The 23,421-nt window shown below is 47.1% G+C and overlaps 2 protein-coding genes across 2 annotated transcripts in view; one reads left to right on the top strand and one right to left on the bottom strand.

Moving 5' to 3' along the window:
* LOC119374828 (DNA-directed RNA polymerase III subunit RPC6) overlaps nt 1–20,215 on the top strand; it is a 339,724-nt gene extending 319,509 nt beyond the window's left edge. Inside the window, exons 2-11 of the mRNA XM_037645031.2 lie at nt 10,448–10,511; nt 10,779–10,896; nt 11,592–11,659; nt 11,744–11,811; nt 12,110–12,222; nt 13,900–14,043; nt 14,471–14,581; nt 15,846–16,058; nt 18,240–18,345; nt 20,117–20,215. Coding sequence (XP_037500959.1) covers nt 10,453–10,511; nt 10,779–10,896; nt 11,592–11,659; nt 11,744–11,811; nt 12,110–12,222; nt 13,900–14,043; nt 14,471–14,581; nt 15,846–16,058; nt 18,240–18,345; nt 20,117–20,124 — 1,008 coding nt within the window. The 5' untranslated portion in view covers nt 10,448–10,452 and the 3' untranslated portion in view covers nt 20,125–20,215. The remainder of the gene's footprint in view (nt 1–10,447; nt 10,512–10,778; nt 10,897–11,591; nt 11,660–11,743; nt 11,812–12,109; nt 12,223–13,899; nt 14,044–14,470; nt 14,582–15,845; nt 16,059–18,239; nt 18,346–20,116) is intronic.
* Nucleotides 20,195–23,380, bottom strand: LOC119374829 (protein dpy-30 homolog). The gene is made up of 4 exons (XM_037645033.2): nt 23,340–23,380; nt 22,956–23,044; nt 22,660–22,808; nt 20,195–20,818 (listed from the first exon to the last, which is right to left on the bottom strand). Exons 1-4 carry the CDS (start codon nt 23,347–23,349, stop codon nt 20,725–20,727), a joined length of 342 nt encoding a protein of 113 aa, XP_037500961.1. The 5' UTR covers nt 23,350–23,380; the 3' UTR covers nt 20,195–20,724.
* Nucleotides 23,381–23,421: the final 41 nt, after the last annotated feature.

The raw sequence follows: 23,421 nt of genomic DNA, 5'->3' as shown, positions 1-23,421 counted from the left end.
AAAGGTGACTGGCAAATGTCTTGCGTCGTAACGGGCCTTAGCACGGGAATGGGACGAGAGAGTTCTGAGCCGGGCCAGTCGACGTGCTTCTTCAGCGCGACACAATGTCTGCGCGACACTTGCGTTTTCGTTGGTCGAGAAAGGAAGCACGGTGTCGAGGAAACTTTGAGGATGGCGAGCGTAGAGCAGAAAGAAAGGTGTATAACCTGTTACTTCGTGTTTGGCGGTGTTAAAGGCATACGTTATGAAAGGTAGTACGGCATCCCAGTTCTTATGATCCGCGGAGACATACATTGAAAGCATGTTTATGATGGTACGATTGGTACGCTCAGTTAGCCCGTTGGTTTGCGGGTGGTAAGGCGTGGAATGCCGATACTGGCACCCACAGAGCCGTAGTAGTTCTTCGACAACGTCAGCGGTGAACTGCCGGCCACGATCACTTATTACCACACGGGGAGCTCCGTGACGCAGGATAATCGAATGCAGTAGGAACCAGGACACATCAGATGAGGTGGCTGAAGCAAGTGCCATCGTCTCAGTGTAACGTGTTAGATAATCCACGCAGACGATAATCCAGCGGCGTCCGGTGGAAGACTTCGGGAAAGGGCCGAGCAAATCTATGCCGACTTTTTCGAAAGGCGAAGTCGGTGGCGTAACTTGTTGCAGTGTACCTGCAGGAAGAGCAGTCGGTTGCTTGTGGCGTTGGCATACATCACAACTGGCGACGTAGTGCTTCGTCGTCTTCCACAGTCGAGGCCAGTAGAACCGCTGTCGGATGCGATGAAGCGTCCGAGCAAAGCCAAGGTGCCCAGACGTAATGTCGTCGTGCATTGCTCGGAACACCGCAAGGCGCAAGCGTTCTGGGACGACTAGAAGCAGTGGGGCACCATTACTTGAGTAATTCTTGCGGTACAAAACACCGTCACGAATCACAAATTGCGTTGAGTGTCGAGATCTGTTGGTGGCATCAATAATTGGTCTCAGTGATGGGTCGCGCAGCTGCTCCTGACTGAAGATGTCCATACTCGGAAAGTCCAAGGAGACCGTCGCAAGGTAATTGTCGAAATCGTCGTCATCGGTGCTTGTAGTTGGAGACGGTAGACGAGATAAGCAATCGGCGTCGGCGTGGCATCGCCCACTCTTGTAGGCAACAGAAAAGTTATATTCCTGAAGCCGCAAAGACCAACGAGCCAACCGGCCCGCTGGGTCACGTAATCCGACAAGCCAACATAGGGAATGATGGTCGGTTACGATCTTGAAATGTCGGCCGTACAAATAAGGTCTGAACTTGTGTATGGCGAAAACAACTGCGAGGCACTCCAGTTCTGTTACAGTATAATTGCTTTCAGCCTTTGTCAGAGCACGACTTGCATACGCAACGACGTGTTGGCGTCCGTCATGAAACTGGACGAGGACGGCACCAACGCCCACTCCACTTGCATCGGTATGCAGTTCTGTGAGTGCCTCCGGGTCGAAATGATGCAGAAGGGGCCCAGAAGTGAGCAAAAACTTCAACTGTTCGAAAGCAGCCTCATGCTCAGCGGTCCACCGGTAGGGGGTGTCCTTTCGAAGCAAGTCTGTCAGTGGATGAGCTAGCTGGGCGAAGTTTTTAATAAACCGGCGAAAATAAGAACAAAGGCCCAGGAAACTACGAAGGTCCTTCACCGTCTTTGGTGGCTTGAAGTTGCGGACTGCAGTGATCTTGTTGGGATCTGGTCGTATGCCGTCCTGGTCGACTAGATATCCAAGAACAACGGCTTGGCGCTCACCGAAGTGGCACTTCTTGGAGTTTAAAATAAGACCAGCTTGTTTGATACAACTGAGAACAACGCTGAGCCGCTGGTTATGCTCGTGGAAAGTCCTGCCGAAAATAATCACGTCATCGAGATAACACATACAAATCTCCCATTTGAGACCGCGAAGTATGGAGTCCATGAATCGCTCGAAGGTTGCCGGAGCGTTACATAAGCCAAACGGCATAACGTTAAACTCAAATAAGCCGTCGGGCGTAACGAAAGCAGTCTTTTCTCTGTCAGACGGATGCATTGGTATCTGCCAGTACCCAGACCTGAGGTCGACGGATGAAAAGTACGAGGCGGAGTGCAGGCAATCAACAGCATCGTCGATGCGTGGTAAAGGATACACGTCTTTCTTCGTGACGGCGTTAAGGCGGCGGTAGTCGACACAAAATCTCCATGAGTCGTCTTTCTTTTTGACGAGTATAACCGGAGCTGCCCAGGGGCTGCATGACTCCTGAATAACGCCCTTCTGCAGCATGTCGTTGACCTGTTCGGCGATCACTTTCCTTTCCGAAGGGGATACGCGGTAAGGCTTCTGGCGTATCGGTGTAGCATCTCCCGTGTTGATACGGTGGTGCATACGGGAGTTTGGCAGCGTGAAACAATGATCGCTTTGCGCAAAATCAAAGACTGGCGCGTACCTGGCGAGTACCTCTTGGAGAACATCCAGCTCAGTAGAAGACAGCGACTTGTTTATCATGCGCCGCAAGTCGGCTGAGTAGTCAGGAGTTGGTGGACGGATGTCTCGAGACCCTTCAACCGTCCGGACGTTAATTGTGGTCATCTCCTCAAACGTTCCCAATTTGAATCCGGCTGGCAGACAGACAGACTCTGCAGAAGCGTTGACTGTCCACAAGAGAGCACGTCCGTCGATAACTTGAATAAACGACCGAGGGACCAGCACATTCTTCTTAAGGGCGTTGGTATGATCTGGTTCCACTAGGCCGCTGCAGGATCCCAACAGGACACGAGAAGAGCACACGGGAATAAACATGGCTGAATGACCAGGGATCAACGCATCTTCTGACAACGAAAGAACGTCGGCGGGTTGAGCCCGAAAATCGTCAATTACGGCAGTTGGCAACGTGCTTTGGAGAATAATTTCCCCAGTCCCACAGTCAAGTGTAGCGCCACATTCTCGCAGGAGGTCTATCCCTAAGATAACACTATGAGTAGCTTGCGCCAATACAATGAATTCTGCTCTAAAACTTTGTCCTCCAATCGTTACTAAAGCCGAACAAACACCAACGGGGCGCAACATTTCTCCTCCAACTCCACGAAAAGTTTCATTGCGATCCCACACAAACATAACCTTATGTCCTAAAAAGTGATTTTTAAAATGAAGGCTCATCACCGAAATAGTCGCACCAGTATCTACAAGAGCTACAGTGTTTACACCGTCTATACAGACACGCACTTTGTTCTTCAACATCACAGCAGAAGGAGGAATTGGCGAATCGGACCGTCCCGCGACCGCACCTCCATCGGTCGCACCAGCTAGTTTCCCAGCTGGGGAGGAGAAGGCGACCGACGACGCGGGGACGGCGAACGGCGTGGTCGTCTCGAAGGCGGCGTAAGGCTTCGCTCGGATGCTGGGGACTCGTCACGCAATCTGTTAGGCCACTGCTGTCGTAGAGGGCTAACGATAGATGGAGATGTCGAGGTTTCGTGTACACGAGCCGGGTATGCCGAGAAACGTGGCGCTCGCGGCTGGCGGCGACAGAAGCGTGAGATATGCCCTCGGAGGCCGCACGTGTAGCATATTGGCACGTCACGGTTCAAATTGGTAGTAGCAGAGGCTCGCGGAGTTGGGTGGTATTCCGCAGGCGCACGTCGTGACGTCTCGTAGTAGTCTGCAGGAGGACGTTGTGGTGTCGGGGAATATTCCGCAGCAGCACGACGGGGTGGTGACGTCCGGCGGCGACCGTGACTTGTCGGGAGCGATCGGAAGCTCGTGCTGGAGTGCGCCTCTTCAGATTGTGGTCGATACTCGATGCGACGCTCTCGCTTCCAGAAGGATGGTGGTTCGGGAAACTCGTCGAATGCGCATTGATAGCCAGCCGCTGCTCCCTGAAGCCGTGCTAGCTCTTCTTGAACTACTCGACGCACGATCAGAGGGAGGTCTTCGCAGGCGGCGACGTCCATACTTGCAACCGTAGGGACGTTGTCCAAGCGCCCGAACTTCGGCAAAATTCGTCGGGTCTTCAGCGCCTCGAATGCCCGACATTGCTGCCTAAACTCGGAAGGTGTGTGCAGGTTTTCCCGTGTAATTAAAAAGCTATAAACATCTTCAGCGATGCCCTTTAACAGATGTCCGACCTTGTCTTCGTCGGACATGTTCGTGTTCACAATGCCACAAAGCTTCAGTACTTCCTCAATGTACGTCGTACACGTTTCGCCGGGCAGTTGTGCTCTACGTGCGAGTGTCTGTTCAGCCTTCTTTTTCTTGGAACTTGTGTCCCCAAAGCAGGCCTTCAGTTCCTCAACAAAAGTCGGCCAAGTGGTCAGCACGTGTTCATGGTTCTCAAACCAAAGCAGGGCGGTCCCGGCGAGAAAGAATGCCACGTTCACGAGCTTCGCTGACGTACTCCATTCGTGATAGCGGCTCACTCTTTCGTAGTGCTTTAACCAATCGTCCACGTCTTCATCGGTCCTACCTGAGAATATGCGTGGCTCAGGTGCCCAGTAGCTGGGTTGTCTCGGTCGGTGGCTGCCTTGCTCCGTGACACCGGTTGGTGCGTGGGCGTTGCCGGCCGACGTGCCTTCGCGGGCGTCGGTCATGTCGGTGTGTTCCGGAGGTAGTCCAGCTAGGCGTCGGCTTCTTCGAAGGTCGTCTGCGACAGTGTTGTCCAGGGCGTCGGTTACCCCGCACCAGTCCACCAAAACTGTTACGGATGATATGGGTTTATTTACAATGAGGTCAATGAAGCGGCAGGCAAAAGACAAGGGACGATCCGATGATGCTGAGCACCAAATCCCTCGCGCCCGTTCTTCTTCTTCGTTCTTCTTTCGCGCTCTTCCAGCGCCGCGTTACAATATATACGCCAGCAAAACTGAATAATTTCGGGGGGGAAATTGAACCCCCCCCCCTTGCCTACGCCCCTGTATGACAAGGAGGCAAGAAGCAACGTCCGTAGGCCAGCACGCATCAAGACCTTGAGCACTTCCTTTTCTTGCTTAAAATTTTCTTGTTTAAAATTTCTTCCTTAGGCTTGTTTTTATTGAACGCGAGCGCGGCGGCTATTTACCGTGCCGCGGTAACTACGCAGCTCGCGATGTTCAAGTCGGCCAATGACCATGTCTTTTGGGTATGTGACGCAGTTGATTTACGTATATGGCATCATTTGTTGAGAGAAGAGCGAGCGATTTCTAGCTTACTCTGAAATGTAATTCTAAATTCCCTAACGCGTGCTATGCTACAACGTTTGGCTCACATGTTCGCGGCCTCGACATTGGGTCGGCAGCAATGCCTGACCATGTTCAAGAAGTGTTGCAGGGCCCCTTTAAGAAAGATACTTCTGTTCAATACTCACAATACTCTTGGACGGTTGTCACGCGGCTATAGTTCGTTTTGCGACAAGTTACTGCCTGTTTCTTTTGCTCATTCGCCGTAATTTCGCCGCCGCGTCGATGCTTGTAGGCCGCCACGGAGAAGCATCTACCCTGAGGGCAGCCGGTTGATGGTGATCGCCGTCGTCACGGCCTTGGTCACCGCCATTATTGGCGTCATGGGTGTCCATCGTATATCTCCTTATGATCGGTAAGCGTGGATGGGAACCCACACTTGTGGCAGTATAGGCCGTCACAGCAGTTTTGAAAGGCGAACTGCAGCGGAAGCGATCCCATGAAAGACAATTTCAAATACACATAAACATTTCCTTAGCAACCTTCCTGCTATCTGGACCGATCGACCTGTTATATAACACCCGCGAGACCGGACGTGACGTCACACGTACACGTGACACACGCACGAGTTTGGCGTCACCGCGACGCATAATCTACAGCGGATAAACAATATTACAAAAAAACATCATAGCAGGAACCATCCATCGATGTCAGTCGCAGTATAGTGCATACAACGTTGAAACTCATTAGAAATGTGCGCGCCCGCGTTCGATTGAATGGTGGCTCGACAACACTAGACACCAAGTCTCTATCTTCCTTTCTACTCCTCTCAAATTGTCAAAGTTGTGCAATGAACCGGAATGTGCAAAGAAACATATAAAATTTGTACGATGTAGTGCTGGTGAGGTGAAACACTAAGCTTCAAGTGAAAAACTATTCTTTGAGAGCTTTAATTTTTTTGTCGTCGTTAGTTTCGCCGTCACAGGCTCATTAATAGAAGCAAAAAATGAAGATCAAAATCCTATTTTCTTTCTAATTTCGAGCCAGAAACTTAGCACATGAATGTCAATCTGGCATCACGGATTTCAAGGTTTCTTTTTCTTTTCGCATTTCGGCCACGTTGGCTCAGTAAAAATTCCTAAAAACTTGCAACATCAAGTATCGGGCTTCTGTAGAACACAATGCAATTCATTCTTACCAAGTGGGGAATTATGCGGGCCAGGACAGATAGTGTCAAAATCTATGACGTCACGACAAGTTGGTGCGGGAACCAGACGGCGTCGTCGCCACCTGCATTTCCCTTTAACGCGTTTTCTCACTCAATGGTCGAGGCTTGGGCTAGTTGGTTCATGGTTAAACTTGGGAAAAAACAGCGCAAAATTAAGACAGCACACAAGACTGAAGAAGGCACGACAACAGCGCTGACTTACAACTGATTTTATTTTGACATGTGGGCACATATATATATCCTTAACAGTCAAATAGAAAGAAAAACAAACATGGTTCACCTGGTGCCCCTATCTCATCGACGTGCTTCATCACTGACTAAGCATCTCACTCACTCACTAAGCATCTTCTCGCGGCAAGAGCGCGAAAGGTAACTAAACAAATGTCAGTTTCACCACTAGCGTGAATCAATTATTGCGATAGCAACAAATGGGAATGTGATACGAAGTAAGGCTAGCAGCTAACTCCATTAGCATTCGATCTTGCGCAACTCTACAAAACGCTGGCATAAGGGTATGCTGCCGCTCCAGTGAGCGAAGTGGTTTTCGTGCTGTCTGTCACATCAACGCGATGTAAACGGTGAGAGCGCACGTACAAGGGTGTGATCCGTATACTGATATCAGTCGAGATAGCGCACCCTTTTGACAACAGTTCGCAGTTGCTGCCCGAGTGACCTTATACGGAACATGACGGCGACGGCGACGCCAAAAATGCTCCTCGAGAGTTCGTGTACACATAATTGCTATCGCAATTATATGTACACGAACGAAAGATGATTGTTTTTCTGTTTAGTGTTCCTTTAAACTTGATGCCGCTTCTCTTTGGTGTGTATGCCGAAAAGTTCGGCAGTTGACCATGCGCTCGTTACCTTGCAGAGGACTCCGGATCGTCGTCCCAGGGGGCGCCACAAGTGCGATCCAACAAACGTAAGGTGTTTTTGTGCTGACGCGCACAAGGTAAAGGAGGCGTACCCGTGAAGCGCGGAACGATGCAAGCTCGAGACGCATATCAGGCAAACGGTGTGTGTTCATCAAATGTAACGCCTAGCACGCGTTTGTTGACGTGACGTCAGTGAGTTTTAGCGCACCCGTTAGTAGCGTAATAACGTAGTCATAGCTAGAACAGATGGCAGACGTCCTTGTGAGACTTCAGTCTGCGTTTGAGTGTGACATATGACGGATGCTCATATACATACAAGGAGGTTACACTAAAACTTCGTGCTGGCACTAACTTAGACATACTAAACCTTAGTATAACCTCCTTGGGTTTGTGCGACGTTACTACGTGAAGACGGTTTGCTAAAACTCGCTGTCATTATGGGTGTCCACAACTCCTGTGTCGGAGCACAGAGAGCCAAATCAATCGTTTGCTTTGAGTCTGTGCTACACCCCAACTTGAGATCATCCCTGCGGGCCGGGATCCTGCATCTCGAGTATCACGGATTCTCTCTGACGTGGAGTACTGCACAGCACTTCTCCTCCACTTCAAGACGGCGTCACCGACTTTCAAGGACATCGTCTAACCTGTAAGTATCGAGAAAGCCGGAAGACATTGCGAAAAAAATTTTTTTTTAGTTGGATCGACTAGCAACCGCAAGAATAAACCTTCAGTATGCCTGAAAAAAACAACACTGACACGAGATTTCAACTTGTCACAGTGGCGTAGCGAGAGAGTGGGGGGGGGGGGGGGGGGTAAGGGGGGGTACGTCCTCTGCCCGAATTTTTAAAATTTTGCACGTGTATATACGCATGTACAAACGTACATGAAGGCTGGTTGACCCCCTCCCCGCAAAAAAATTTCTTGCTACGCCCCTGACTTGCCACAATATTTTTTTATAATAATGAAGGTCCCAGAACATACATCTACTCTATCACAAAATATTTCCCTTTCCATCAAATAAAAGATACAAAAGATACATCGGGGCGAGGGCCACTTGCTGAAGGCCTTGACTATTAAAAAAAAGCCTATTTTCATTTATTTACTTCCGGTGAAACACCCCCCTCCATCAGAATTTCGAGGGGGCTGCGAGGACCCTATCTTGACAGGGGTTGGCAGACAGGTCATAATTAAATTTGTACGTGATTTATTGTTCTCACCGCTCAGTTTGCGTTGAAGCAATAAACAACACGAAGGTCGCTTAACTCGCTGCAGTGGCTGCGTTTTCCTTACGTCAGCGTTTTGTCCTGTTCCCCCAGGTCGGATGTCAAAGTAGCTAGTTGCTAGACTTACTTACAACATTACAATTTGTTGCCATCGAATTCACTGCGTCGTCCTTTTGGCGAAACTGCGATTTTTTTTTTCTAATCTCTATTGTTCAAGATATGGCCGAAAGCGTGTGTCAGTGGCGTAGGCAGGAATTTCTTTCTGCGGGGGCACGGGCCCGGTGTGCCAACCCCAGGTCTACGCTACCGGCTAGTGTACGCAGTTTTGTTTGCTGGTTTTATATCCAAGGTTAACTTTCGTTTATATCAGGGGCCTCAAACACACCTCAGCTAGCGGTCTGCAGTCACGAAATTTAGTCCCGCTTGAGCCGGGATAGTGAACATGGTTGAAGCGGGAGAAAGGCGGGGGGGGGGGGGGGGGGGGTTGAACAAAATGTCTCCTACCGTTACCATTTGAAAGAACGCCTTTCCCATGTCTCATGCATGGGTCCTTTCTGCAGAGGATTTAACGTTAGCTGTCGAGAGGAATATCGATACTGGTCTCCACAATGACTAAAAGCTTCTGAATTTATACAGAAAGAAAATGCTCGAGATCAGTCCCGTCTTTGTAGCTTTCGAACATAGCGTTATTAATGGCAATAAGCGAGAAAATAATACGAGTACCATTTATCCATATGTCAGAAAGCTTTATTCCTGTGAAGCCGTGGGCCGCGTGTTTGAGACCCCTGGTATATATAGTTTCGAGCCTGTCTCGCTTCATACACTAATTCAAGGTACTTACGCTACCGACTCAATGCCCTTGTACAAAATCTTCGAGACTATTTCAACGCTCCTGCCCTTTTCAGAAAAAAAAAAATGCCAATCTCGCTAGCAGAATTTGCATGAACGCGCTAGAGACCCATCGCATCAACTCTCAAGCGTAGCTTTCGCTTTGCAAGACCCGTGTCATTAAATGAGCCAAGCGAGGATTCGTAGCGTCCGATCAAACCTTACGACCAGTGGCGTAAATCCAGTTAAATCACAGGGGGGATACACAGCTTGCCATGGCGGCCATTTTGTTTTTATTTTTATTTATATAAAAATTAAAATCATGCTTTCAAATAAAATTAAACCGAAAGTGGTCGAGCGGCACCACAGGCCTACACACACTACAAGATAAACGGGCATTAACAAAAGAAATTGATTGAACTATACTCAACTCTCAAGCAATTCAAATATATGGCGTTTGAAAGATAAATCTGGAGGGGGCACAATGCAAGGCGTGTCCCTCCCAGCCTGAACACAAGGGGGGTCACAAGGGAACTCCCTGACCTCACCGTGATTTACGCCATTAGTGCAGTGCTTACGACAGTGCTTGCTCAAGCAATGGCTAGAGAACTACTAGAAAAGCTGCTAGTACACTCTACAATGGCTCAAGAGTCAAGAACATGGAGGAACGAATACTTTTCCGTCCTCCGTGTTCAAAGTGTTCAAGAACCCCATTTCGATCACGCTGCAGATTGTAGCGCCACAACAGTAATGAACAGTTCTAGCTTCCGAGATTAACGCAAACAATTTGATTAACATCTCAGAGGTCAAAATGCCAGCGTTTTTGTTGTCAGTCATTATTACGGTCATACTTGAAAACAAAATTATTATTCATCATAAAAAATTACTAAAATTGTGTTGGTAAACCGGTGTGAACAGTACAAATCAATAGAACAGTAATGTTTACTTTAAGTACTACAACTGTGGCGCGGCTAGTTCGGCTTTCGTGCATTCGCCGGCGCGTCGCGCATGGTACGCGCGGCTGCTGTGTGATTGCCAGCTGAGAAATATCAACAGTAGAAGCACGTGTACCTGTTCCATCTCTGCCGAACACGCGTTTTACTGCTTCCTGACGTCCCCGGAAAGAAGTTTGGAACCGTCAAAAAGAAAAGATGGCAGAGGCCGTCACAGTCAAAGTCGAGAAACTCGACGCTTCGGAGATTGAGCAAAAGTGAGCATGCATGCTGCCGCCGACATCTGACAGCGTCTATTTATTCTCTTATTTCCTTTCTTACCGACCACACTCAGTCTATTGATTACGTGTTCGCGTTTCGTCGTTTTTAATATTGAGAATTCGGGCTTGTTGGTGTAGCACTACGGATCAAACGTGTGTTCGTGTGAAGTCGGCGTGTGTACCAGTTCTCTGTCCTAGTCGTTTACGTGCGCTGTTTGAATCATAGTTCGTGGTTTTGTAAAAAAGAATCTTTGTCAATTTCAGGATCGTCGAGCTCTGCACGGCAAACCCGGCCGGCATCACGGACAAGATCGTGCAAATGCACGTGCCCAATGTCGATCCCAGCGCCCGAGTCGCCGCCTTCAACAGCTTGCTATCCCAGGTAATTAATTAATTAATTGTTTCATACTGCAGCACCGCTATAGCTATAGCCGGGGTGGGGATAACACTGCACATCAACTGCAGACAAGAAAAATAAAAGACAGAGTGACGAAAATCAAATAATACTAATGCACTACACGAAAATCTCCAGAGCGCCAGTTACTATACGTTCAGCAAACTAAGGCACCAACTCGCCCGAAAACAAGTTCTCCAAAGCACTCCGCCTTGGTGGTACTGTGGTTACGGTGCTTGGCTGTTGACCCGAAGGACAGAGGGCCCGTGCCCCCCCCCCCCACCCCGAATTTTTTTTTTTTTTGCGATGGCATATACAGTGCCCAAAATGACACTTGATTTGATCACGCCTGCCCCTGCCCGGTCCCCCTTAAAATCAAGGAGGTGCCCCCCCCTGCCGAAAAAATTTCTGCCTACAACGAAAAATTTCTGTAGCTTAGGGACTCAGGTGTCGCTTAGCTTTAGGGTGCGGGTTAGACTCCTGGCCGTCCGTGGCGGCTGTGTTTCGGTTGGGGGGATAGGTGCAAGAACAAATCATGCACAAGACCCCCTGACAGTGTTTAATTTGTCGCATATTTCTTTAAATGCTGTTTAAGAGGCGACGTGTTGGATTAGGTTCTCTTTACACACACAAACACACACACACACACACACATATATATATATATATATGTTTGTTCACAGGGTAAACTGGAAATTCTCAAGCAGAAGAACCAACTGCTGTACCGTTTAAAGAACACCGACACCGACAGGTAAGTACTTACGCCTCAGTGCGAAACTGTAAGAAAAAAAAAATAAAAGGTGCGTTGCTAAACTTTCATTTTGTCATTTTTCAGCAAGTGCAAGGGCTCGGACAGAGAAGAAAAAGTCGTGTACAAGATAGTCGAAGAAGCCGGAAACAAAGGTGAACAAATTATAACGTCGCGATGTAACTCGTCGAGATGATTAATGAATTAACACCACCTCTGGCATGCATGAGTGACATGTGACATCCCACTTCCAAGCGCGAGGACAGAGGTTCGACTCCTGGCTGCGATCAAGGCAGAATTCAAAAGTGCCGGTGTACTTTACTTTATAGATGAATTCTTCTGGAGTTTTCCACTACAGCATGCCTCGTACACATATCATGGTTTCTGCACATACAAAAAAAAAAACTGATTTTTATTTTATTTTAGTCATCGCATTGTCCTTTTGTTCTGCAGGGATTTGGATACGTGACATCCGTATAAAGAGTGGTCTCGTTTTGACTGCTCTGAACAAGATTCTCAAAAATCTGGAGAGCAAGAAATTGATCAAAGCCGTCAAGTCCGTCTCGGTGAGTTTCCGTCATTCGTTATACGTTTTTCTCGCACGCGAGATTGCAACGCGCTGGCACATACCGTAACGATAGTTCGATATAACTTAAGAAGTCCGGAGAGGCCCCGCCCAGATGACCAAAGCACGGCAGCCGATGGTCTCCGTGACTAAAGAAATTTATTTATTTATTTGCAATGCTCTCAGCCACTTGACTGAGAGCATAGCAGATACATGGGCAGAACAAAGCGATACAGTGTGTTGCATGTGTTACTGGGTCATTTAGCTTTCAAACAGGGCACCCAAGATGTTGTAAGTAAACATTAAAAACACGAATAACTTGCAAGAAACAAAAAAGGTATGGTGACATTTTGAATACATGCTCATAAAATATCAACAGTGTAATCCAAATAGAACGTTATACAATCAGTATCGAGTAAAGGGAAGTGTAGTAATAACGTTAATGACAATACCAATAACCAAAGATGGTGACTCAAATAAGAAAAAGAAATGCTCAGTTTGGCATCGTGCCTTAGCTGCCCCTTATATAAAAATACTGCACGCAAAGAAATATGAAGTACCAAAGCCGAAGCACTATTAGAATGTGTGTGTGCTGCGCAGCTTATCCTGGAAATGAAAAGCGCAGTTTAATATTGTGCACACTGCGGACACTCAAATGCACGTGCTAGAAGTAATGAAACCTGTTCTACTCATGCATTCGGTAATGTTCCCCAAAGGCGGAGTCGCCGGCCGCCCGGCTCATGGCGTCAGTCTGGAGTGCGTGCCCATTCATGCAAGTTTGTGTGCATCCGCCTTTGAGGAAGGAAATGCCTGTGGACTTCTAAAGTTGTATCTGACTATAACATCGGTTGTTCGAATTTATTAGAAAAATCAATGCTGGTCCATTACGCCTTAATGTAGCCATGATTGACGGGATAGGCTTCGTTACCTGTTCCTGCAGGTGTCGTCTCACAGGGTGATACAGTGGTTGACATTGGAGAAATTGCTATGTGCGACGTTGGAAATCAATCAGTCAATGCTTAAGTGTACCATGTGAAAAGAAAATGCATATAGTAATATTTGGACAAATAGCCTTTCTGGCTAGTACAAAAGGAGCATTATAGGTCAGCCACAGGCCTCTTAAAAAATGATGTTGGAGGGGTTGCTATGTGGATATGTTGAAATGTACTTGCGGTAATGTTCAGCTATCGCTTGAAGTGTCTTTTTGGAGCCCATTCATGCGTCTGTATCACTATATTTTATCAGACTTATTGAATTTTCTTGTGTGTTGTTGCACGTTTCTTTCAGTAGCAAACATTGTTGCATACTTTATATTTATCCGACCTTGTAGTGGCCTTCGAGCTAACCGTATCAATAAAAATAAGTTATAAAAAATTGAGAAAGCCAAGTGACATAACCCAGCAAGTTTCAAAAACATTGTGCGCAAAGAGAAGCCCAAGTATGAAAAAGAAAATTACCCTGAAATGCACGACACAGCACTGTCTCAGACAACTGGGGTTTTTGTGTGAAATTCAACAAAGTTAAAATTGCGCTTCGAGTGTTTATCGGGCCGTTTCTCTCCAAATTATTGGCGATAGAGTTTCGACATAATAGTTTGCCGGTATAAACCGCCTTCGTTTCACTTAAACAAATCAATCCAGTTTAGAGCTGTGCTTGATATTGTGTCATTTTTTTACAGGCGTCCAAGAAGAAAGTCTACATGCTGTTCAACCTCGAACCTGACCGCTCAGTGACGGGTGGTGCCTGGTACAGCGAGCAAGAGTTTGAGTCCGAGTTTGTGGAAGTCCTCAACCAACAGTGCCACAGGTTTCTCATCAAGAAGGTGATTTGACGCAATGGTCCACTTGAAGTGCATTGACTAACTTAGCAGACGAGCCTGCTAAGTTAGTATTTATAAAGAATAGTTAGTGTCAGTAGTACTCACGGATTGAAGTGGGAAAATTTAAGGCTAAGTAACGCATATACTTTCGTTTCCACCCTCTTCAGTTCTGGTCATGTCGGCGTAGTTTCGACTCGGGCGTGTAGATCAGAGCCAACGTTATCTTTAGAGACCAAATTCGTCGCGACATGACGTGGTTATCTCGAGCAATTGCGCATACCAGTCGTTATACTAAAAAAATTGATGTCGCGCATTTGAATGCATGAGTACTGTGCAGCATTGTTTGTAAGGGAGCTTTGGAAATATAGCATTTTACGATCAAATAACGAAAGTTACTAGGTACGCTCCTCATTGATGGATGGCTTTCTAGCTCACAGTCGCCAAGGATACGTCGGCAGGAGACCCACTGTTAGAGAAGAATGCCTCCTTCGCCTCCTCAAAGGAGGTCTGGGAATTCATCAAGAAACTTGGCATCAGTAAGGTAGGAGTCATGCATGGGCTACTCTCGCCCTCCGTGCCTGTTCACTGCCGACTGCTTGAAACTTCGCGTAGTTAGAACTACGCTCTAAAAAACTCACGGTGTGGAATACACAGCACAGTCACAGCATAAGCTAGTTAAACAGCTCCTAAATGCCCATTGTAAGCTCTCTTAGGGCACCTACTGCAACTACAGAGCATAGAATGTAGTGTTTCATGAACACATTTGTCAAAATACTGTAAGGTGTGCTTTTCGATCCTCAAACATACATTGTGAAATGCCCACTATCCGTCCTTAAATGTGTGCACAAGATGAAAGCACTTTGTAATTGCTGGGCAGCTTTAAACTACTCACCTGTTGCGCAAATCACATGGTGTGACGCCTAATGCAATTCTACACTTCTGCCGCGCAATATTTGCATAGCTGCTAATGTGACCCGATATAGGCTTTCAAAGTAACGTTGAGCGGCGCCACTGCTCTTATTGCGACTGGGGGCATCCACTGCCACAGCACTGCCGCCCCATGCTTCCGCGCATGTGCAGAGCTCTCGGATTGCATCTGTGGTGTGTCGCAGTGTAACTATTGCTGACTAGCAGTGCTCTGGGCCGAATGAGGAGCACATGCACACACTTATCCTTGCCGCCGCCACTGGCAAATCTGGCGACAAACCACCTTCGCTGGCAGCGACTAACCGCCTTTGCTGGCAGTTGTCATAAATAACGCCACTCACTCCACACTCTAAGCTACCATGTCAGGCATGATCTTACGACTGTAGCACGACTCGAATGTGTTGTAGTGGCATGGCATGTGAGCCACTTTGTTTATTGAAAAATCATTCACCAGCCAGCACTAGCCAGACGGCATTTACTGGCCTGTATGCAAAACTGGGCAAATCCTCAACCCGTTCAGGCACTGTGTACAGAGCAACTGAACGTGTAATTGCCTCACACGAAGCCATGCTCCCATTCATTGTGCGCAGAGTTGTCCATTAGGGGGGAGGGAAGTACGTAATATGTGAAGTTCCACCCCAACCCCCTCCCATTGAGGCCCTTGCAATGAGAATGCTGTGCAAAGACGGGGTATTAGGGGGTGGGCAGCCCCCCCCCCCCTTATGCACGTGCCTGTGTTCCCATTATAGCCAGGGCAGGCCACTTGGCTAAATGGATGACTAGGAGCGAATGAAACTGAACAAAAGGAATGCTCTTAGGGAATCATCCTCGAGAATTGCGCATAAAATGTGTTGCGATTGGCACTTGTTCTCCGTTAGGTTCAGCTGAGCGTTGAGGACATCGAAATGATCCTCAACACACTCATCTATGACGGAAAGGTGGAGAAGACGGTCGTCTGCGGCTCCGGCAGCGGCCTGTCGAGCTCGTCGAGGAGCGCCTCTTCCGGAGAAGACCTGGTGAACCTCTACCGGGCTGTCGAGCCGCTCATCAACAGCACGGGGCTGATGCGCATTCCCTGCGGGACGTGTCCGGTGAGTGATATTGCAGGTACTTCTTTGAAGGTGTGAAACGAAACTTCGCTTTGGCTAGATCTGTTTTGACCAATTAGTACTATACTGAATTACAACTTTAGAAAAAAATGTCCGCTCCACCAACGGAACAGTAGCATGCTTGCCCTTCACCTGTGAAAGACAGTCATGCTAGCTGGTTTCCTCTCGAACCGAAAGTACTTTTTCTTGGCTAATGTAAATACTATGCATATTAAGAGTTAAAGGTTCGTTGCTACTACCTAAAACGTTAAGCTTGGCTGAGCAGCGATGTCAGAGTCCCTGATGAAATTTACCAGGATGTTGAAGTTTCCAACCTAAAACCAGCAACGTAAACGTGTGTCTGCATGAAAAAAAAAGGAACTGTCTCAAATGCTCAAGAATAGCTTGAGGTCACCAAAAAGAGTGAGCACTATTGAATGGGAGCATTATACAAATTCTCTGTTGGAGCGGCAGTGATGGCTGTGGGCAGAGCTGACCTCCTTTCTTAGGTTGTAGCCAAGTGCCATGAAAGCGATCTTGTCGAGGCTGTAGGGCTTGCATAGCCTTCTTGTTAGGAGCATCGAAACTGCACCTAAGCGGACGTGTGCATTTGGTGGTTGTCGCTGTAACATAGGGCACAGGTGCACTGCCTCCAAAATGTTTCAGTGTTGTATCTCTGAGGCCATGCCAAGGTGCTGCGATTTATAGGCAATACCCATGTCATGTGTCACTCCTGGTGAGAGGTAACAGCGTCTTATTCTTCTAAAGGAATACTGAACAAAAATTGGAAAAACTGATGAAAACATCAAAATTATACTCAAAAGACACAACTGTTTCGATAAACAAAGTTTATTTCACCTATTATTGAACAGTTGGCTGTATTTTTGGTGGATTATCAGCACGCGAGCACGAGCCGTGACATCACATTTGCCAAGGTGCATGCAGTGTGCACGTGTTCCTGTCCTCCTCTTCCCTTTCTCCTTTCATCCCATTCTCCCACTTCCACAAAAGCGCTCATGCTTTATCCCAGCTGGGAGCATTGTTTGCTGCCGGTGCTGTTCATAGTGGTTCTGAGGACTGTAGTGGGAGCTGAGCGGGTCGAGAGATGCGGGCAACGGCTGGCGTTGTTGGCATGCCCGTTTCCGGTGCGCGTAACGTCACCAAACGTCATCTCCTATAGTTCACGGCGCAGCTGCTAGACGCGACAGTTCGTGAAAAATGCGTTAAGTTCATTATTTTCCGCTAGTTTCTGCCTGAAATGAACGTTGTGTCTATCGATCTCATCACCCAGTCTTTCAGTTTGGCTGAAAATCTTGGCAAAAAATTTTTTTCAGTATCCCTTTAAAGTTTCTGCATAGACAGCTATTTTTGCAAGCTTTCCGCAATGCTTTTGCACATGTTCCAAATGTCAGATTTTGCATGGGGGCTCCCTTATATCTTTGCTATCTGGAATTAGGCCCCTTATGTGGTGTATGGTGTAAAATTCTATTCCAGTTGGCCTTTGATGGCTTCTGTAACTTTCGTAATTTAGTGTGCTGGGTGTGCACATCTTGATAGAGGCAAATGACAAAAACACTCGAGCTTAGATTTAGGTGCTCGTTAATGAACCCTAGGTTGTCGAAATTAATCTGGACCTCCACTCCTCAGCTTGTTATGGTGTCCTTCGTAACCCATTGCCTAGTTTTGAGATGTTAAAGGCCGAGTGCAAAAACATTTTTAGCCATGCAAAAAAAGAACGCTTTTAAAAGGTGTGCACACGGTGAGCTGCCCACGTGCCGATATTTTACATTTGAAATACTACGAGCACCTGCGTTGTGGAAGACTCTCAACAGTACACATTAGCGACGTTGAAGCTTGGAGAAAAAGAATGCTGCATTGTCGCTTGTTGGAAGCAAGGCCTGGCAGAAAGCATATAAAACACACAGCAGCACTCGACAAACAAAAGTAGATCAATGAAACCAGTGGCACTTGGGCATATGTGTTATCTAGTTATGAGCTACATACGAAGGCTGTTGACAAGGGTGTTACACAATTAAGAGGTCCACAACTTTGGAGTGATTTACATGCTAAGAATAACAGGGAAAGCACTTTTGTTAAAAATTATATCTCTACTTGATATTTGGCTCGCTTCTGGCACCATTCGATTTGGTTTCAAGAGTTGCTATTTGCGCTTCTCTGTTTCAGGTGATTGACAACTGTTATGAGGGAGGTGCAGTGTCCCCATCTAACTGTCAGTACTTCAAGAAGTGGCTCTCCGAAGGCTTTGACGAAAATGGGACATTTGAGGATGGTACGTATGTCTGGAGTGACAGCGCGATTGTTATAAGTAGGAGGTGGACCCGTCAACATGTATATAGGTAGCTCATTCCTTTACAGCGAAAGCCATCACGAGATCACAACAGCCAATTTTGTTGGCGTAGTTGTCCACCGCCGATTTCCATAACCGCTAGTGCGCGAAACGAGAAAAAAAGGTATCCAAGGTCGAGTGGGATTCGCACTCAGGCCCTCTGAGTGGCAGTCCAGCATTCTACCACAGAGCCACGCCGGTGCTTGGAACTCCGTTGCAGAAAGGGCCCTATACAGGCTTAGTGTCGGGCAAGGAACCACGTTAGCAGATGTAATATAGCATGGTAGAAGAGTAAAATAGCCAGACGTCATACATTGTGAATTGCGAAACAAGTGGTTGGTTTAAAGCTTCTCACCCATTACAAATGGCTCAGCCATAATTCTTCGTCTTCAGGCACATAAAGCCTTACAGTTGTTTAACTGGTGCCTCGATTGTCCGCAGAATAGAGTTTTAGTGCCTGCGTACGCACCCTCTTGCGTTCCTTTGTACTCCCAGCTGCATCCATGGAGAATACGAAAGAATGCAAGGGCTTACGTATGCAAGCCGCTTTGGGGCCCCGGCACTAAAACTCTCTAATAATAAATAATGGCATTATTTGGAGTCGTAACTTGCTGTGTAAATCCATATTTACCTTCGTGTTGACTGGAGACTACTGCTTCACTACGATTAGTTGGTTGCGCAGTCTTGGGCATATTTCCTACACACCCGACAAACAAATGCAGACAGTCGACACACTGAACTTTTCCAGCCTCTTCCTCCAGAAAGCAAGCAGAGAAAGTTGAACTTCACATCACTGATACCCAGATAATGGTGAAACTGTGTTGTCAGAGTAGAAGTCGCATGATGCACTGCTGACCATTTAACTCGCAGCAGTTATTGGTTTCTGTGGGATGCCCCGCAAGCTACCCGTTTCCCCAATTATCAGATTTTTTAAATTGCATTCTGACCCCGGGCTAATACTTTACAGCACTCATTAACCCTCAACTGTTCATTACAAATTAACTCGTCTCAACAATGGGTGCATTGTGGCATACAGCGTCGGTTGCTACTCTAACGAGGAGTACTGAAAGCATCACTGTTGCATTTTTTTTTACGGTGTAAGCTGTTACGAGCTCACAGCAGATTTCAGTGGTGTAGTTGTCCGATGCAGCTATTGCGCACAAAAAGAGAGAGAGAGAAAAAAAAAGGGGTTCAAGCAGGTTTTGAGCCCAGGCACTCTGCGTGGCAGTAGAGTATTCTACCACAGAGCCACGCCGGTGTCCGAAATTTACTTGCGAAAAGATCCCTGTACAGGCGTTGTGTCGGACGAGGAATCGTATTGACGTGTAATATTGCGTGGCAGAGGGGCAAGACAACCCCAGGCATCACAAAATGGAATTGCTTAAAAGATTCCCACCCATTTACAAAGTGCTCAGCCACAATTCTTCCATGATCATTCACAGAATCAACAAAATGTGCAGCTACAGAGGTGTGTGTACTGCATTACAGATGTGTAGTGGGCACCTCACTGTTTGGCGAAATGATTAATTATGGCATAGTTGCCCTTGGAGAACTTGCGAGCCCTCCACCTTGCGCTGCGACTGTTCTGCTACTAGAGTAACTAGATAAATTGAAAGCTCCTGCTAGCATGTGCGCCAATGCTTGACTATCACGAATAATATTGTTTTCTTGTCGATAAACTTGTCACCAAAAATAAGACCCTTCTTTGTTCCAGTGTTCTGACAAGAGGAGGAGCACACACACCTTGTACAGCCAGGAAAATCAAAAAGCGAAATAAAAGACCACAAAACACTTTGTTTCAACTTATTTTATTGACAATATTTCATCATTTTCATTACTTCACCGGCCCTCCTCTCTTCACAAGTCTCGGAAACTTCACGATCTGTCCAAACTCGTCGCGGCGAGCGAGGAGGACGTCAACATGACGTCCAAAATAACAAGCCTCGTTCAACACCGGCGACACCATTATATATATCTTTTTTTTTTCCCTCAAGAAACAATAATCCTGCTTATACTCGGACCATGTGCCTCGCACAAGTAAAAGCACCATGTGTTTAACTCCTTTTAAAAACGACTGATTCCCTAAAACACTTCAATACATCATTCCGTGCTGCTTGAAAGCACAGACTTCGCATCGGGCACTGTCTACTACCACAGTGTGTAAAATAAATGCTTCCAAAACGAGAAGGAAAAAAAAGTAAACTGTGGTGGCAGCGAAGTAAAGAAATGAGCAGCATTGTCCGCGTGCTTTGTAAATAAAGACAAAGGAAAAAATATACACAACATTCTCTCTCTGCCTCCCCACCCCCTCTCCTCCCCGCTTCAGTTCTGGCCGTTGACGGAATGACTGCCATGCTCAAACTGAGACTTGTTTTTCATCAGGTAGTTCGCCAGGTATTCGATCGGGTTGGGAGGCCTGCAAAGGATATACACAACAGTGTGGTTATTAGACCATAGCAGCGATTTCGAGCAGGTTTTGGCAGCCTTATGAACGTGACACAGTAATGTCACTATTGTGAAATCCGCTGAAGTATATTAGAAATGCTACAGTGCACACAGATGGGGACAAAAGAGGGCGAAACAAGATGCAACGCTTTTACAGCGAAAGCCGTTACGACATCACGACAACAGCAGATTTCGGTGGCGTAGTCGTCCGCTGCTGCCGGTGTCCGTAACCGGTATCGTGTACAATGAGAAAGAAATATCCAAAATTGAACCAGATTTGAGCCCGGGCCCTCTGCGTGGCAGTTGAGCATTCTACCACAGAGCCATGCCAAAGCTTGACACTCCCATCGCAAAAAGACCCTATACAGTTGTCATATTGGGGCGAGAAATCACGTTAACAGATGTAGTATATAGCATGGTAGAAGAGTGAAATAATGCCAGGCATCACACAATGTGAACTGCGCAACAAGTGGGTGGTTTAAAGCTTCCCACCAACTACAAGGGGCTCAGCCATAACTCGTCATCAGCCACAGTATCAAGAAAGTGCGCATAATGCCTTACAGATGTGTAGCGGGTTCCTCACTTCTCCGCAGAATTATGAATAACGGCATAGTGGGTACTTCCCTACTTCGCAAGATTATGATGATTTATGGCGCAGTGGGTACGTTGCACCTGTACTTGCAGCAGTCGCCCCCCCAAGAGAGTTTACAACGCGCTCTAGGAAGGCCGCTCCTCCAGCTTTTGCCGAGACTGTGCTGCATGTACCGTGCAGGCGTGGTGTTTTTTTTTATTCTTTTGTTTCTGTCAGTGTGTGCTGTAATGTTTCTACAATGCAATACCAACTGGCCTGTCAAGCCATTCTCGTGAACACAACTGAAGTAAACGTTGCTTCAATCCATGGATCATTGTCAATGTTCTCTATAGTACCTGATGTAGAATAAAGGCCTTGCCAGTTTAAACTTGCACACACAGTAAAGCACCAAACGGTGAGTGCACTAGCATACACAGTAAAGTACCAGATAGTGTAAAACAGTGAAAAAGAAGTACCAAGAGGTGTTGGAACAAGCTTTACGCAGCACAAGTGTACCAAGTAGTGTGGAACAGTAGAGTACCAAATGGTGCAAGAACTGGCTTACACTGCATATGCTAGTTCTTGCACTATTTAGTAGAGCCAGGAATCTACATGCTGACAGTTCATTGAAGTACTGCACACTGCATTTGTCAAAGCACCATGACTGAATTTTACAGCTTATATGGAACTGTTACGTTTTCAATGGCTTGCAAACACACCGGCACCTCTCGTGCACGGGCTTCATTTGAATCTACTTTCAAATGGCCTTGCATCTTTTGTAAGATACAAAGCCATAACAACGCTAGGTATGTCATAAGACAAGATAACATTACTCCCATAACATGTTAACCCGATAACGCATTGGCGTGGAAGCTGCAAGTCTCCGGGAAAAGTTGCAGCAGCATCTGCAGTTCCATACGCAGGTAGACGATTTTTTTTCTTTTTTAAGGAAATAAATCGGTTTTCGCAATAAAACCGATCAGCTCCGTAACAGGCACCAGTAGACGCTGAGAGGCGTTGCTTAACAGAAGTACTACACAGTCAAGATGCTTTACTGCCGTACGAGTACGGCTCGACCACTTGCGTAATCTATCGTGCGGTCACCAAGACAAAAGTCAATCCACATGCCGGTAAGTGAGAGCCGTACACGGGACCTCACAAGACTTCACTCGTGTACGGCTTACACTTTACGGCGAGGAGGTATGCGTAACACCGTAAAACACCCATCCTTTAAAACTCACCTCTCCTTGGCAAGCGTCGACAGTGCCTGCAGAAGAATGGGCACGACAGTCTGGTCTAAATACTGCCTCGTCGGTAGGGAATGGAAGTCGGTGTCCATTTTGGACTTCTTGGGTAAGCTGGCGCCGATGTTCTCCTTGTCGGCGCTGGCCTGCGGGCAAAAAAAGAATAAAATGAAAAAATGCAACAGAGGTGTTCAGTCTTATCGAAAACAAAACAGGGAGCGTCCGTTACCAAACGTAAGCAAGCAGGTAAGACTACCGCAAACCTGCAATGGCCGTGTGGGCAAATTTCTCACCTGATTGTTTTCCGATGCACCGGTAGCGACGGTGTCCGCAGCAGCGCGAACTTCGTCGGTCACTTCGGTCTTCGCAGCGTTGTTCTGGTCTGAAGAGAGACAACAACCGCAAAAATGCGTCTATCAGACAAGCTGGCCGAAAAAGAAAGCTGGACTTGCAGCAACAATAAGAAAGCGCATCGATGTGTTCATCGGTCGGCCATTCCCGTGCAACTGTTTCACAACCCCGGGAAGCTAGGCGGCACAGAACGCACCAAAGGTGAGCATGCGCTCAGAATCGAGAAGGCTTAACCCCGTGACTAACTATTATCAGCAGATAACGAGCCGGATCAATCGAAATTTGTTGAAATCAAAGGGGTCCCAACGGAGAGTGCAGCAACTCACCTTCCGCCATGATCCAATATTAAACGGAAATTGTGTACCGGAAGTCTTGTCTTGGCTTCGATTAAGACTTTTGTCGGCTTTG

The sequence above is a fragment of the Rhipicephalus sanguineus genome, chromosome 11 (assembly GCF_013339695.2).
Source record: "Rhipicephalus sanguineus isolate Rsan-2018 chromosome 11, BIME_Rsan_1.4, whole genome shotgun sequence".
NCBI lineage: Eukaryota > Metazoa > Arthropoda > Arachnida > Ixodida > Ixodidae > Rhipicephalus > Rhipicephalus sanguineus.
The sequence above is the reverse complement of the archived record's forward strand: the minus strand, read 5'-3'. Positions and strand labels throughout refer to the sequence as shown.